The sequence below is a fragment of the Misgurnus anguillicaudatus genome, chromosome 2 (assembly GCF_027580225.2).
Source record: "Misgurnus anguillicaudatus chromosome 2, ASM2758022v2, whole genome shotgun sequence".
Lineage (NCBI taxonomy): Eukaryota > Metazoa > Chordata > Actinopteri > Cypriniformes > Cobitidae > Misgurnus > Misgurnus anguillicaudatus.
The window spans coordinates 47,125,840-47,142,776 of NC_073338.2; the positions used below are offsets into that span (position 1 = coordinate 47,125,840).

General features: G+C 37.1%; 1 protein-coding gene across 6 annotated transcripts in view; it reads right to left on the minus strand.

Annotated features, from left to right (window-relative positions):
* LOC141350977 (adhesion G protein-coupled receptor L2-like) overlaps window positions 1-16,937 on the minus strand; it is a 153,663-nt gene that overhangs the window by 38,761 nt on the left and 97,965 nt on the right. For all 6 annotated transcript variants that reach the window (XM_073856879.1, XM_073856873.1, XM_073856881.1 and 3 more), the window contains one exon: window positions 9,068-9,251. In XM_073856879.1, the coding sequence (XP_073712980.1) occupies window positions 9,068-9,251 (184 nt within the window). The remainder of the gene's footprint in view (window positions 1-9,067; window positions 9,252-16,937) is intronic.

A 16,937-nucleotide genomic window follows, 5' to 3' on the forward strand; every position in this document is an offset into this window, starting at 1 on the left:
AAGGCTTGGAATATGTAAATAATTAGAAAATGTGAATCTATCATTCGAAAAACATGACTAGCGAGCACAGCGCAAGTTTAAGGAGAAATTTCCATGCAGACGACTTGAAAATCAAGGAGGTGGAAAACTATTGAGCCAAGGTTAAAGGGAAAACCATGGCAACCCGGAGGCCTGTGCAGTGAAACGACAGATGAGTGCACAAAGCTGACTTATATGAATGAGATCACATTACTAATAAACTCCGCTGGCAGGGCCCTGGGCTGGATTCTCGCTATGTGAACAGTGAAATCAAGGCTGCCGCATGCTGAGACCTGAGCTAAATCTATTCTGTTTCAAATCCCACCTCTCTGTCTGTCTCAACATTTTCACTAGCTGTAACTGCATCCATTCGAAATGACAAAAATAACGATATCTGCTTACTTAGACGCATCCAAAAAGTCTACCTAAATCACAAATGTAATGCACAATAGCGTCAGTGTTGGTGACAATATGTACCGTAGACTCTTTATCTGATGCCAACTGTATATATAATTCCCTAATAGAAGATTTAAACTCTTTAGCAGACATAGCCATGATTCCCAGAATGGAAAAGGGACTTTCCTTTAACCTAAAACGTCTTGTCATAATAGATTTGTAGGAATACTTCACCAAAAATAAAATTACTCTTTTGAGATTTATTTGAAGGGATAGTTCACCCAAACATGAAAATTCTGTCATTGTTTTCTCATCCTCATGTTGTTTTAAACCTGTATGAATTTCTTTTTTCTGATGAACACAAAAGAAGATATTTTGACTGTAATGGTTGGCACACAGCTAACTGTAACTATTGACTTCCATAGGAGGAAAAACAAACACAATGGAAACTGTGTGCTTACCATAATTTATCAAAATACTTCCATAATATTTGTTTAAGTAGATTTTGTGTTCATCAGAAAAAAGAAATTCACACAAGCTTAAAACAACATGAGGGTGAGTAAGGCTGCATTTACACTTCAAGTCTTAACGCACAGATCCAATATTTTGACCATATCCGATTTTTTTGACACGCTTCATATCCGATGTCCGTGTTTACATCAGTGGCGGCTCATGACTGCTCATCCGAGGGGTGCTAATTCAAAATAAGTGTTCGGTGTGTCATGTGTGTGGTTCCCTTTTCCAAAATTTGTGTTCTGCGTGTGGAGAGATCCTGTGTGCATTGCGTGTTTTGTCAAAATAAGTGCCTGCTGCACACAGATCAAAAAAGTTTATGATAAAAGAGACGCTCACGTGCACAAAATACACGCAAGACACTCCCTTAATAGTAAACTCTGATTACTCATGAGATTATGCAAGTATCTGGCAAATGCGAGCGTCTCTTTTATCACAAACACTTTAGACGCGTCTGCAGCAGACACTTATTTTGACAAAACACGTGATGCACAAAGGATCTCTCGATGCCCAAAACACATATTTTGAAAAAAGGAACCACACACATGACGGGCTACATACATGTTGTGACGAACTTCGCATCGAGCGCCCTCGAAAAAAGAAGTCACTGTCACAAGTCTTTATTTGGCGCTGGCATTGCAGCCGCGTGTAACTCCTCCTTACTTCAGGCGCGAAATGATGCCGGTCAGCGCAATCCTTCGTGGAACACTGACGTCATAACCAAGCTGAATCGGAAATGTGTGTTTAGACACAGTTCGGATGTTCATATGCGATAAAAATCCACATTTGGGTGATTCTCGCGAAATTAGACTTATGAGGTGTCATGAAAATTTTTTATTAAAAAAGTAAATGCTGTCGGAGCCTATGGTGTAGTGGACAGTGCTCCGACATATGGTGCAAACGCACTTCCGGCGACCCAAGAGGTCCTTTGCCGATCCCATACCCCTCTCTTCATCCTGTACTTTCCTGTCACCTCTCCATTACTTACTATCAATAAAAGGCAAAAATGGCCCAAAAAAAATATTATATAAAAAAAGTAAATGCCATTAAAATAAGAACCATACAGTTACAAACATCTCTTCATGTACTATTTTGCACATGATTTCAAATGACATCATACAAATTTTGTTGTTTTTTACACATTTAAGGTGAAAATTTTCATTACCGCAACGTGTCCATGACTGGATTTGGTTTCTTTGACATGGAAATATTTATAATTAAAAAATCTAAAGAATAAAAAGCTTCAGTGCATGTTATACTATTAACATTTACTGCAAAGAATCATATGGTATTTGGTGATCATTGGTAAATGTAAAGACAATAATAAGGAATATAAATGTGTCCAAGACCAATTTTCTCATCCTCCGCCGCAACATTTTTCAATCATTGTTTAAGCCCTCAAGGAACTAACATTTTCAAAAATTTGTTTGGAAGGGACATATTTGACCGTAACACTCAAGGCTAACAGGTAAGCAGTTCTTATTTTTTCTTTCCAGATAAAAATTCAAATTTTGTTTTTTATAGTACCTAGACAACTTTTTAGTTCTCATTACCGAAACATGAGTTTGTAAATGCATATTTTTTATGTTATATCATGTTGCAGTGATGATAATTTTTGATAATGATAATCTAAAAATTTTTTATAATTCGATAGGAAATAATTTTTAAATCCTCTAAAAATAATGGTTATAGTAAGTTCAGACCTTGGCTTAAAGGGCTTTTAAAAATTTTGATGCTGGACACCTTCTAAATCTGGATTTCGTGAGAATTACCCATTTGGAGGTGGCTCAGATTGGATAGTAAAAAATTGGATCTTGGTATAAAAATTTGCGTTTACACACGTGCAGCAATATCCGATCTTTGGCAGATGTGAGCACTAAATCCAATTTTGTGCCAGTGTAAATGCAGCCTAAATGATACAAAATTTCATTTTTGGATGAACAATCCCTTAAAGCTCCAAACCTATATAGGTAAGTTGTAAAGGCTATTTTAATTATCCTTTTTTTTATCCATTTTAAGCTTGAGAGCGACAGGATCCATTCTCGAGTTCCACGGAAAACCTGAGTGCTTCAGAGTGTGTGTGTCAAAGGAGTGACATAGGAGTACGTAAATAATAAAAAATACAAATTCTGGATCAACAAATCATTTCAATTTGTCTACATCAACAATATACTACATTTGCAAGCCATTTTCATTCCCACATTATGATGTATTCATCCACTGGGAACAGATCTGATCCTGGAAAGTGGCAGTTTCCAGTCGATGACGCCAGCTAAAGGAGAAAGCCCTGTCAGACGTAAAGTGAGCTATTACATTCTGATGAAAGATTATAAAAACAAATATTTTTTTCTTTTTTGGAATAACATGCACTGATGAATAGTTTACAACCAGTGCATAAATTGGTTCGTTTTCGATTCCGTGTTGACTTTAATCAAAGGACAATTACCATAATCCAGATTATCATGATGAAATCAGACGATATGAAGCTATGACCTAATAACTGGACAGCCTGAAATGGCATTTCCTTTCTATAAAAAGAAAATAACTTAATTGGTGGCCTTTAGTATTCATGGGAATTTTTTTTAAGTGCTAGCTTCAGTCAAAACACTGTACCTTTTCTATTTTATACAACAAACGCGCTTTTATCCAGAATAAGTAGGGGCTGCACGGTTACTAAAAGAGTCCATGTAAAGTAGTGATAGACCGATATATCGGTCGGCCGATATATCGGGCCGATATTTGCGGGTTTTATGTGTATCGGCATCGGCCGATATGTGGCTGCTGTGTTCGCAGATTTTTTCCAGCATTATTTATAGACAGAGTGCTGGAAGCCGCAAGCGATTGCAGGTCATGTGACTAAAAACAACCAACCTTTCCATGACAACATCGAAAGCTCGGCCTAACAGCTGATCATAGCTGCACAAAGCGGGTTTTTATTTCTCATCTCTATATATATTTGAAGTAGTAAAGTGCTAGAAATCAGTATCCTTTGCTGATAGTTCCTCGTCATTGTGGAGAGTGCAGTTCATGGTTTCATAGCACCGTCACCCGTTTTTTTAAATATAGTTTTTTTATTAAGTTCAATAATTTTTTTTTAAATTGAGACATAGGTGTCATCGTGCCATTTTTATGATGTAAATTAAGTGAGCAAAAGCAGTATCGGCTCCAAATATCGGCTCAAGAAAATCGGCAGCCTGTATCGGTCATCGGCTAAGGCTGATGAAACAAAAATCGGTATCGGCATCGGCACTAAAAAATCCATATCGGTCGATCCCTAATGTAAAGTCATTTCAGAGAATTGTTACATTATAAATGTTAGAAATGTTTTGCTTGTGGAGTTATGCCATTAAAAAGTTTTTTTTTTTTTTGAGACGAGTGAGCATGGTTTCAGCATCGACAGCGAACACATCCCCAGTGTTTAAGAGCAGAACATCCTGCCGTTTTCCCCAAGATTTATTAACTTATTTTATTTATTTGGCTTTTTTAACATTTTTAATGGTTAATATCCTATTTTCTGTGCTGTAACAAACTGAGAACACATTAAAATGTCAGACTTTAGCATGCCTTCAATATTTATCTAATGGATTATTAACTGCTGTTAAAAATTTCTGTAGAAACGACAGTATTAATGACAGCTGTTTGCCAGTAACTTATTGTAGATTTAAATTGATGTTAGCAGTTTGTTCAAAGTTAAATGAGCATTAAACATTAACAAGTCTTTATCTGTACAGAATACAACTAAAATAACAGCCTCAAGCAAAGCATTCTGGAAACCAAAATCTGAAAAAATAAAATAAAAGCAGAAAAAGGTTGATGAGGATTTCTGGTTCCCAGAATGCTTTGTATGAGACTGTTATTTTATAGTTTTATTATGTAAAGATAAAGGCTTGTTAATGTTTAATGTTAATTTAACTTTAAACAAACTATTGCCAGTAAATAAACTACATTTAAATCTACAGTAAGTTACTAGCAACAGCTGCATGACTACAGCAATTTGTTTTACAGATAACTTTAGACACAATCTATTGCTGTAAAATGAACAATTTCTATGAGACTATACTATAAGTACTGTACTTTATGACCAGAATTGTCAGACTTGACTAAACTAGTGTGGACTAAAGTAAATCTAACCCTAAAATGTCTTTACCTAACTAACCCGAACAAATATTTTCTTCAGAATGTACTATAATAAATTAGCTCAACTTCATTGAAAGACCAATAGTCATACAGCACAAGTCTGATCTTTCTGCATGTACTACATGACCTAAGGGCAGATTTGAAAATTCCACTGCATTACCTTTCTGAGTTCTGGTTTATCTTTACCGTTTTGTTGTCATAGTTGATAAACATTTTTGGTGTTTCCCAGGGGTCTGTTTTAGGGCCACTTCCGTTTCCACTTCATCATATTTACCTTGTGCAAAAACATTTCAGTTTATTTTAAAATCGCAACAATTCTTATCATTTTGTTTGCATAAATAAAGAACTAACCAGAACAAACACAAGTTAAGTGCTCAAGTTATGTCTCAGTTGGGTTGGGAGCCACTTGTGGGTCGCACAGTCAGATATGGTGGGTTGCAGTAAGGCACTTGACTATAGTGGGGAACGACACAAACACAGTTAAGTCCAACTAATGACAGGCAATGGCAATGATTTTAATTTGATATACCATAAGATATTATACGTATTTACATTTAAATATATTGGTGGGTCCCAAGATAGATTATACCCAATTAAGTGGGTCGCAAAAGTTTGGGAAATCCTGTTTTACCACACTGTCACATTATTGGCAACTCTACAGTCCACATGTACATTTGTACAGCTTGTGGACTGGGTGAAGAATAATAAACCTTGGTTGGAAATCTTAAGATAGGCTGAAATGAAACCGCAAATGCGATCTGAGACTTGACTCATTCTCTGTAAACTCTTGTCAGAGAGTCACATTCCAGCAAATCAGTGAATCCTGTTTTCTCCGACGCTTAGCAGATTCTCATATCTCCGGATATAAACATCGCAATCAGTGCACTGATTTTTTGAGCCAGGATCGAATCTGCCGGGAAACGTTCCCTAAACGAAACATCAAGAGGTTTGCAGCGTGTAGAGTTACTTTATGCTGTCTTCTCGTTCTGTGGACTGACAGGGAAAGGTGATATCCGCAGAGACAAGCGTAGGGGTGCGCGCCATGTTAAAAGAAGAGCACGACACTCATCTGAAGGATTCTGCAAAAAGTAGCCTTTTGATCTACTAAGGCCTGGACCTACTGGCGAGCTGATATCCTCCCAAACGTTTTTCAAAAGTGACATGGACTACCTTACTGTGAGATCTTTAGATTGTTAAAATGCTGGCACAGCACGACTGAAACGTGATCAAATAAATCATCTGTACCTCGCTTTATCCAACCTTCATCATGCGAAATTTTGGTTTAAAATATTATTCTGTGGAGAACATACGGCAATTGAATAACATAACCGAGCAAAGCCGTATTTTAAAAAAACATGTTCAGTCAAGTATAGTTTAAATCATATCTGAACACCAGCAAACTTTCATTCAAAACATCAGAGCTGAATAGAGGATGAAGCCGCTGTCAAAAGACTCGTCCAAGCCGTTCTGTCGGATTTCCATACTGTGCAGTCTGCTTTAATGCATGTTTGATAAATAATAGATAGCAGCTTTACACTTCCTTTACCTCTGAGGATCTGCTCAGAAAAACTTCTCCATCCACATTTCAGAAATGAACGCTGTATCTATTTCAACCAATAGCTGCTCACCGCAAGTGGCCGATCACATGGGACAGGTTTCGTTTTAAGTGTTGGTTTATGCAAACATGAACTAGGTCGACGTGTTTGACTGCTGTTACGTTTTTTCGATATATCACACCATGAGTTGTGTTTTTAAGATGTCAAGTTAAGTTAGTAAAAAGTTCAAGTTAGAAATGTGTTTTAAAACAATGGCATTCAATTGCAACAATGTGATTTGTGTGATCGGTGGCAAGCTGGTTGAACATAACCAGAAAATGTGTGAAGAACTTTTAACCGTGGTAAACTTGAGATGCACCGATATTATATTTTTCCACCGATACTCGATTATTCAGACTGATATCTGCCAATACCATTAGTTTGTGGCAGAGGCGAGGCTACATAAGGGCAAGGGTGGCACTGGTCATTTGAGAGTAGCCACTGAGGTCCACCCTATTTCACCAAGGTTCACTCAGTTTCAATTTCTGCCCTCGCCACTGGTTTGGTGTAGGGAGGCACCAAATGTTCGCCAACCGAAATTATTCGGCCAAAAATAGCAAAAAACTATTTTTCAGTGTTCGGCCGGACAAGTGAAAAGGCTGAATACATTTTACCAACCAATGAGATCTTTGATGACGCGATAGTAACCAGCGCAAAGTGAGAGACGCGCAAATGCAGCAACATGTTGTTAAAAGCATTTAAAAGTTTAAGACGCGAAAACATATAGCACCTCATGTTTAATTTATTATTTAAAATCAAGAAATCCTGAACACCATGCAGCGTATAAGAAAGACACGAAGGTGATCATGGGTATTTGTCTGCAGATTGCACAAGCACAGAGAACGAAATACTTTAGCTCTCCATCTCATGTCATAGACCGACAAAGAGCGTCAGCAGTATGTAATAAAAACTTCCTAAAACAGTAAAGTCCTACAATGACAAAAACGCGTACAATAAACGATAAATAAAACGTTTATTAACAATAAGCTTTTTGTTTGATCGCTTTGTTGAGCTGTCATAGTGTGTAAAATTGCTTTTATCGTCCGATACCGAATATTGGCCGATATATCGGTGCATCTCAACTTGAAACCATTATTTTTGGAGGTGAACTGGTAAGATAGACTATTTTGAATGCATCAGTGTTGAGGCCCATTATTAACTATTTCCCCGACATTAATGAGTTATCTCGTCAATTAAAAGAAAACATTTGCATAAAAAACGCGTTCCTGATTAATTCTTATGTTAACCCCCTGGGGTCCAAAAACGCGGCGCCGCGTTTTGACGTGTTTTTTCCTTATCATGGCAGAATAAACTTAAAATACTCCATCATTAATAATCATACATTTACGTGTTTGACATCATTTGAAACGGTAAAGTGTCTTCTTTAATGTATGTTCATTCACAATAACAACAGATCTTTGTGTTTTTGTCAAATAAAGAAAATAAACAGGGTGTGCATCCAGACATTTCTGTCTCCGCCAGCTGTCTCTCAAAACATTTTACAAAAATCAATTGAAACTCTGCGAATACTCATCACACAAACATGATACACATATCCAAAGAAAGCCTGACATGTCTAATCAAAAACAAATAATGCCTGTTTATATAATCTGCACATAAGATGGTACAATTACCCAATTTATGAAAAAAACTGAAGCCAAAATGTTATTTACTCTTTGTTACTCTGTATGTTTTGCTAATCGTTCTGAATCTGATCTCTAACAAAATTCCTTCACAAAAATGCAATTATTTTAGCTTTTTGCTGAAACTTTTGTATTTTCTTTAAATACCCATATTTAAGAGTTTATAAGCAGAGAAAAAAATAAAGATAGGATGAAAGTTTTTTTCCCCATCTTGTTTGTGTGAAAGCAGAGGGTCTGTTCTTTCATTTGATATATTTGTATGTTTATATATATTTTTTAAAGAAAATTTTCCTGGAATGCATTTTGTAAAACTTGTAAAAATCATAAAAAATGCTGGTGGGCAAAAGGAAGTAGTTAAAGCAAGGTATTAAATGGCAGCAAATCATGCATTGATACCACAGTTAAAGAACCTCAATGTTTAAAGTTTGTTTACGAAAAAACTACAACAAAAGAAGTTTCTATTCAAAACCTGACACAGCATTTGGCATTCATACTTAGGGCCATTTCAGTACAGGATGTTACATAAGACGAGCATGCTGGCACTTGAGGACTTTGGGAACAAGAGTATGCACTACAAAAACGGTTGAACTCACTCAGAGAAATAGTGAAGGGTAATCTTATTCCCTCCCGCACGGCCACTTGCCAATTCTAATTCTTACCAAATGGGTTTCGTAAACCATCATTAAGCGTCGGCCCTGACAGGCGGCTCGACGCGAAACCTTGTCATATATTTCAAAAGTTAAAGGCTCATGTAAAATTACTCACTGATGTTCTCGGCAGGCACTCTGACGACAGCGGGCTCGATCAGGTTGTCTGCAAGGACAAAGGCTCCTTCCTCCAGGGTATCGAGTAACATGGTGGCAGCGTGTGTTTGCTCTGTGGAATTCATGTCCTCCCAGGATTTAAGGGCTTCTGGCCTCAGGAGGTTGTCAACCGTGTCCACAATGGCCTGTAACCATGGAAACAAGAGACATGACAGGCAGTTGATATTTCCCCCCCTTTCTCGGGATGAAGGATTCGGCACATGGAGCACACAGGGGACGACAGAAGCAAATGAGACTTGTGACAGGCAAGAACAACTATAATGGGAAATGAAACAGTTTTTGGATCTGTAAAAAAGTGCAATCGGACCAAACACGTATTGTTTGCCTTGACGATAAATGCTTGCTTGTGTTTGTGTGTGAACTTTGCCAATGAAGATCACTCGGTTTAAAAACAAACAAACAAATATATAGATTTATTATTGTTAATAATTTTAAAGACATAAATGTGTTTTTCATAATCTGTGGTTGGCACCTGCTGCTTAAGTAGACTCTGGGGAACACAAACTCCTCCTTGGGAATTAATGCTATAAATTAGTGGTTTTCTAAAAATTAATTGGTATAACTTTCTCTAGGTATCCCACTACAGACTTAAGTCCACTCCCAGCAGCTGCCGGCTACTTTGAGGAAGCCAATGCTACACAACGTACATGATTGCTGTATTAAATTTCCTCTTGGGGATCAATAAAGCTCGCCTTCCTATCTGTAACAGGATCTAACCGTAACGCTGTCAAAAAAATCTTCCCGTAAAGTAAAAAGCGCTATCGGGCAGGAAAACCACTTGCAGCGTACAGAAAGGCTGCTGATAAATGGGATATTCTCATTTGTATCCAAGAGGAATCGTTTCATTTCCTAAGGCCTTGACCAGGATGTAATTAAATTAAAGAATCCCAAGGCGACTTCAAGACTGCAGTGGCAGAGGATGATTTTAACATGGTGTCAATCTATAGACGGCATTACAGAGGCAAGTGAAGGAACTTAAAAGAAATGATCAACCCTGGCCTACGGAGTATTATGGGCAGGGAATGGATTAGCAGATATCTGTATGGACATCTTGAGATGATTTATGGAATAGTATCAACTTATTTTCATATAAATGCTGATGTTTTTGTGTTTTTGTCATCAGTCTTTAAGTTTTATTTTACATAAAGTAAAAAGGTCTCACTAACTGTCTCAGAAAGAAGTGCTTCTGAAATGAACGAAAAAGTTGCTATTTTCTAGAAATAACTCTGAAAGAAACTTTCTTTGGATGACACACAGTACTGTTTCATCTACAGATCCTCCAGAGCCTCTGGTTTTCTAAAGGCTTCACGGTAATTTAAGAGCTTTGCTGCAGAATAAACTACAGCTTGCAGCTCATTTTTAATGCTTAACATGGTGATTTATAGAGCAGACCGCAGCTCTTATTTGCATTAATTGTGACAAAAATTACCTGACAAAGTAATAAAAAAAATCTACGCTTATGCTGCATTTACACCAACCGGGGTAGAGGCGTGAAGCGCAAGTGATTTCAATGTTAAGTCAATGTGAAGACGCGTTGACGTGCGTCAGGAGGTCCCGCGGCGCGGAAGAGGCGTTCGGTGCGGCGCAGAAGACATCAGTCATCTTGCAAACAGACAACCGCATAGCACTTGCCCCTCCCACAAGAAGCGGATTTTGCCTCTGACGCATTTTGACGCCTGAAACGTGGTTGGTGTAAACTCAGCATTAGACTGTGCTTTGTAAAATGCCTATTCATTTTTGTCGACTCAAAATGGAAAAAACTGCTTTTCTGGAAAAAAGTTAAATTGTAAATTCTAGTTAAAACTAAAATTGTCTTCTTTTTCACATAATCAAGTATTTCCAAGTGAAACGGCTTCTGAAATGAGAAAAATAGGGCGGGACTAATCTGGTTAGATTGTTGGAAGTTGGGCCATCACCGCAATCTTTTTCCAAGCAGAAACAAGTTTCCGATAGCCCCGCCCACTCACCATTCCTCGTGACAGGAAGTGAGGAGGTTAAAGGGTAACTAGATGCCTGGTCGGAGCCTGACTCCACCCACTGGCAATATCTGAAAAATGCTGGGAAAGTGCACCTGAGACGTGTTTCTCTGTAGACAAGGGCGTGGCTAGCTGGTAACCTCTTACATCACGTAATACCGCAACATCCAATAGGAAAATACAACTGCAGTAGCCACCGTTCAACCTGAAGAGGGCAGCACTCTATACCCAATAGTGATGCGTGGGTTGATCCAAAATGAGCAGGTGCCTGCGGTCACCCGCGGTTACGAGTCATCCAAAAATATTTTTAATGATATTTGGGTCATGGTCGGTCGGGTCATTTGAAATAAAGATGCCAATTAACTATTTTAAAAAAATTACTACTTTAAAAAAATGCGGGCCAGGAAGTGGGCTGGAGTTGTGGGCGGGTTAGTTGAAAACGTTGGTCGGGTTTAACTTGAATTGGTCCCTGTAAAGTCAATCTTGAAAATTATTTAGACACGTTACAAATGTTAGAAAATACTGTAAACTATTAAGTATTAAATTGCAGAGTTAGATCGTTAAACAGTTTTTCACCATTTCTGAGTACAGGATTTTTAGGCATGATTTTTAACACAACGTGCAAATCCATTCAGGGTCAGGTTGTAGCAGTTTTTGAAAATTGAGAAGGATGGCAGCTTTCCCACGACTGGGCGTGGTTTCAGCTCCGACAGCGGACATGCCCACACCGCTTAGGTGCATATTTTTTCCAAGATTTTGATAACATATTTTATTAATTTCTTTCCATCTTTTAAATTTGGTTGGGTGTTTAATAACACATTTATCTGTGGAACACATTTAATATCTGACTTTACAGGGACTTTAAAACTTTACATTTAGTATTTGAATTAACTTGTGACTTAAAAATTCAATACAAAATTTATTTTAAAAAGGACGCATTTCTTACTTGAACCTTAGCTTATAACGTATCGTTTATCATGCTAAAATTGTTTATTGTTCTTCAATTAAAGTGATGAGTAGGCTACAGAAACCTGAGAGGTTTTAGTACGCTTACAATAACCCATGCACTCATCCAGTGCCCTGTTTTCAGCAAGCTATAGATTATGTGTCATGCTGTAAAAATGAAAAAAGTAGATATGTTAGACAGCAATGATCTGACATGCTGAGAAAACACATTCCAGCAATAATCATTTGACTTGAAGCATCTACTCGAAGGGGTCAAGTTGACAGAAGCGATGCAGACCTCACGGTTAAAACGGCAGGCAGATAATGTGAATGTTGTCGGTTCTGTCCCAGTTGGGGCGACCTATGAACTGTAAAGATTGTAAGAGGATCCTTTTAGGACAAAGCTCTCATGATTGGTCTGGAGACACTGCCTTTGCAATTAATGTATGATAAGTCACTTCAGGTCCAAAGAATCTGTAAAAACACGAGTAGAGTCACGCCACTTTTCTCGTTCCCTGCCATGTTAATCTGGAAGGCTGCTGATTGAGTGCTGTGTGGGCTGAATAAAATGCGAGTGACCTGGTGGGCTGTGAGGATTTTCTCAGACCTGTCACTTTCCCGAAGGAGCACAGCTACATGACCTGACATCAATTACAAAGACTTTGCCATTACAAAAAGACAGATACATAAAAGCCCTTCATTTTTTCTGATGCGCTTGTGGAGAGCTGGTACTTTTATAAGTGTTTGTGTAGAATGATGTTGCAGGAAAACAGTTTATATCTTCAGCCAAGGTCAGGGAACTCTCAATTTAAATAATTTTATGAATTTGCTCATCAGATGTAAACAATGATGCTTTGTGCATTTTTAATTTACTGATTGTTTGTTGAGATTTAGACATTCATTTAAATACAAAAAGATTCGAAAACAAAATTAACGTTTTTCTTTAGCAGCCAAAACCACAGTAAATCTCTATAATAACATTTTTAATTTAATTCACAAACACTGCATTTAGTGAAGATTACAGTCGAAGCCTTTCTGAAAAATGCAATAATTGGATGATAAATAAATTAGGATCTCAGATCTTGTCCAGGGGCCTCATTTATAAAGTGTGCATATGCACAGATTTGATCGTATATAGTGTGCAAAAATCCAAGGCAACGTTCATATTTATTTTTCAAGTATAGACGTTTCATCGGACGCACATGCGCTGACGTGATACACGTCTGGATCCGAACTTTACTTCCGGGTTTTTTTTTAATGTTCTGACTAGTTGCTAAACTGTCTCTTGAACAAATGCCTCGTCGAAAATAACAAATGTTTTGGTTTCCTAGGTAATCTATGTGTTGTTTTTTGCTTGTTATATAAATAAACTACGTTTAAAAAACTTTGTTTTTATTTATTCTTAGCGGAGTTTACCGGAAGTTACGTGCGGACCACGACAGCCGCTTGTTTATGCCGTTACTGCTGAAACAGTCTATATTTGATGTGGAAAAGTGCTTAGCGCCACGTCAGGGTCTGAGCAGACGTACGCACTCTTGTTTTAAAATAAGCAATTAAAATAAGCCATTCTTTCAGCTCAAAATGGATTTAAACATTAAAATCTGCCCTTTAATGTGTAAATGACATTAACTGTGCATCGTCTAAAGGTGGAGATTTTAACCTGTTCAGCTGTGCACAATTTCAAGATATTTGCGATTTATAGATTTCTCATCTGAAAGTGTTGCGAACGTGCGCTTTTTGCATTAATAAATGGGTCATATTATGAGATTTTTTTTAAGATGTAAAATAACTCTTTGGTGTCTCCTGAGTTTTAAAGTTTTATAGAATGTTAAAAATACATGTAAGCAAAAATGTGTCGTTTTTGGGTGTGTCCTTTAAAATGCAAATGAGCTAATGCAAACACTGATCACCATAATTGTGGTTTGTTGCCATTGAAACTCAATTGTGCCGTCAAATATTTGTTTTATCTCTTTCTCTATGCACTAAATGGCAATGCCGTGGTTGAATAGTGCAGATAAAGGGGTGGTATTATTTTAAATGAACTTGTTACATGCTTACAGAGAATGGACTGTACTGTAGAAACAGATGTATTGTGTCTTACGTCCTTTATAGTAGTAGAGCTATCTAGTCAACTGTGCTTTATGTCAATCACTTGATAAGCCTGCACATGACCAACCGATAACATCATAAATTCAATATTCAAGAAGGCTCGCATGCTTCTGTATGACATTAGGCGGAATTTACGACTCTGGTTGCGATTACGTGCAAGCGCAGGTAACGTCGAAACAATTTAAACAGCCACTACTATACACAGTGGTAATTCAGACAGGAACATATGCAGTTTAACAATGTGTAACAGACGCACTAAATGTTTTTATTGCCATTTGTCAAAGCAGTGACGCCCTTCGGCTGTAGAGGATGCGGTTTAAAATTCTTGAAATGCTAGACAGCACCCTTTCACCTTATGTACTTAAGCAGCAGTTATACATCTATGATGAAACTCGCATTTAAATTGAGAAGGAACAGAGAAAGATATTTCGACATCCATGGCAACTGGAGGTTACTTAAGGTGATAGCAGATTTGGATTGTAACATGGAAAGCTCTATATTACAAACATGCCGGAAACATACAGTAAAGCAGTGTTTGAATCTGCTCATCTGGTAAAAAACAAAGTTGGAAATGCACTTTGTTTATAGGAAAGCTCAGATGTTGTTTAAGTGACAAAAAATAAGTTTGTTTGTAACTAAAAGACTGTTCTGATCATTGCCAGTGCCTAACCGTACCCATAAAACCATGATACGAACCAAACCTTAAGCAGTGTTAACCGGCCCTAGTTTCTATGCACCATTTCATAAATGAGGCCCCAGATCGGAGATGTAACTAATGGCAACATGTTAACCAATGTCATCTCTAAAAAACAACAGGTGGCTAAGGATGGTCATTGGATTTATGTGACGACAATGTCAGATGAGCTTCACAAATCTGATTTGTATGGGAGGATTTATGCATCTTACAGCTTAAAGATACTGTGGCTAGGAGGCAAAAGCTGGTTGGCTGTGATTGACTGAAATCAAAATTTGGTGGCTGAAATACAAAACGAAGATCTATCGAAGAGCATCTTATCATCTAAACACAGTTCTGATTTTGGGGAACTGAGGAGCATGTCGGGATGGAAGACCTAACGGAACTGAAATAAATAATAGATTCTCAACTCAAAACTCAAATCCTTTCAAAATAACCAGAAGAGATTTGGACAAACTAAAGCACAGTGTTAATATTTTGCTGTAATATTGTAAGATAGTGACTTAAAGTCGCCATGAATCGGAAGTATCGATTGTCTAATTTTCCCCATGGTGACGTATATCTGATATGAAATCGCCTTCTGAAGTAAAATAAGGCAGGGCTGGATTTGAATTTGTCCATCGAGATCATTTGAAGTTGGGTCGTGTTGCTAATTGCTAATCGAAGCGATCTTTTCCCAGACCCCGCCCACCTGCCATACCATATGACCAGAAGTAAAGAGAGATAGTTTTAAGGAGGGGATGAGATTTGATAATTTGATTAAAAATTATGAGGTCACATTTATTTTTAAAAAAATATTGAAGCTCACAGGTAAGTCATTTGCAAAAAATACCACAATATTTCAAAACAAATAACAGTTTTTTATTTTATTTTCATGGCGACTTTAAAGATGTAATTTAAACAGAAGATAATTATACATTTGAATCCAAATAAAGGCAGGAAACGAATAACTTATAAGCTAAATTAATAAAAAAACAAAAATCATATTTTTTTCCACAGTAAAACTATGAAAATTGAAATGCAAAATAAGTAAAAAAAAAATACTTATAATAAATGCATTTTTTTTTCATTTTAAAAATATTGGTTAAAAGAGTTAAACATTGTTTAAAAGGCTTTATGCAATTTACTTTTGTCATTAAAAAAAGATTTTATAAGCAATTTTCCCCTGTTGTGTTATTTTTTCTTTGGGTTCACTATTTTAAAACGGGTTGATTTATAGACCCACTTTACATAATGTCCACATACATACAAACTGACTGACTGACTGATTGTATATACTGTATGTGCTGTGTGTTATTATACCATTATTCTTTTTACAGATGCAGCTTTGAATAAAAAGTGAATACAGCACATAATAAGAGATGACAACACTCAATGAGAGTTAGGCATGACATGTAGACAAACAAAACAAAAGAAGAGAAAAGAAAAGAAAGACGTCTGCGAGACAAAAAGAGAAAGAAGGCAAAAGAGCAAAGTCTCAGGTGAGAAAGTAAACGCTTTGATCAGTTGACAGACCAGCGCAATTTTTACTGTGGGAAGACAATTACTCACATAATGAATGACAGAATGAGAGAGAGAGAGAAAGAGAGAGAGACCTAAGAATAAAACAAAGTTTAACGGAAGTGGAGATAAAAGAGTGAGGAATGAACAGAAAGGTGAAGAGTACACAAGCATTATGAAAGAACTGAACGGAGATCAGGAGAATGTTGAAAGAGTGAGCAAAAGCCACAGTAAACTAAACAGAAATATAACAGCCATTATCAGCAGGGTCCAAGCACAATAACCTCTTTAAGCCAAAATCTTACAAGATTATTTGCTCTAAAACAATAGCTGGGTTTCCATCACACTTATTTTATACGCATTTTAAAATATCACATCAAAACAAGAAAAAAAATCCTTTAATTCGCAAAAAAGTTTTTACGCTTGATTGTGGTGGTTTGTGAATTAAAAGAGTAAATGCATATAACGGGAGATGGAAACGCATTTGCCGAATAAATTCTGATGTAGCGAACATTAAAACCCATGGCACTGATCGTCTAGCTTTAGTTGTCTTTATCATATATGGGGCTTGGCGTCGTCGTAATGCC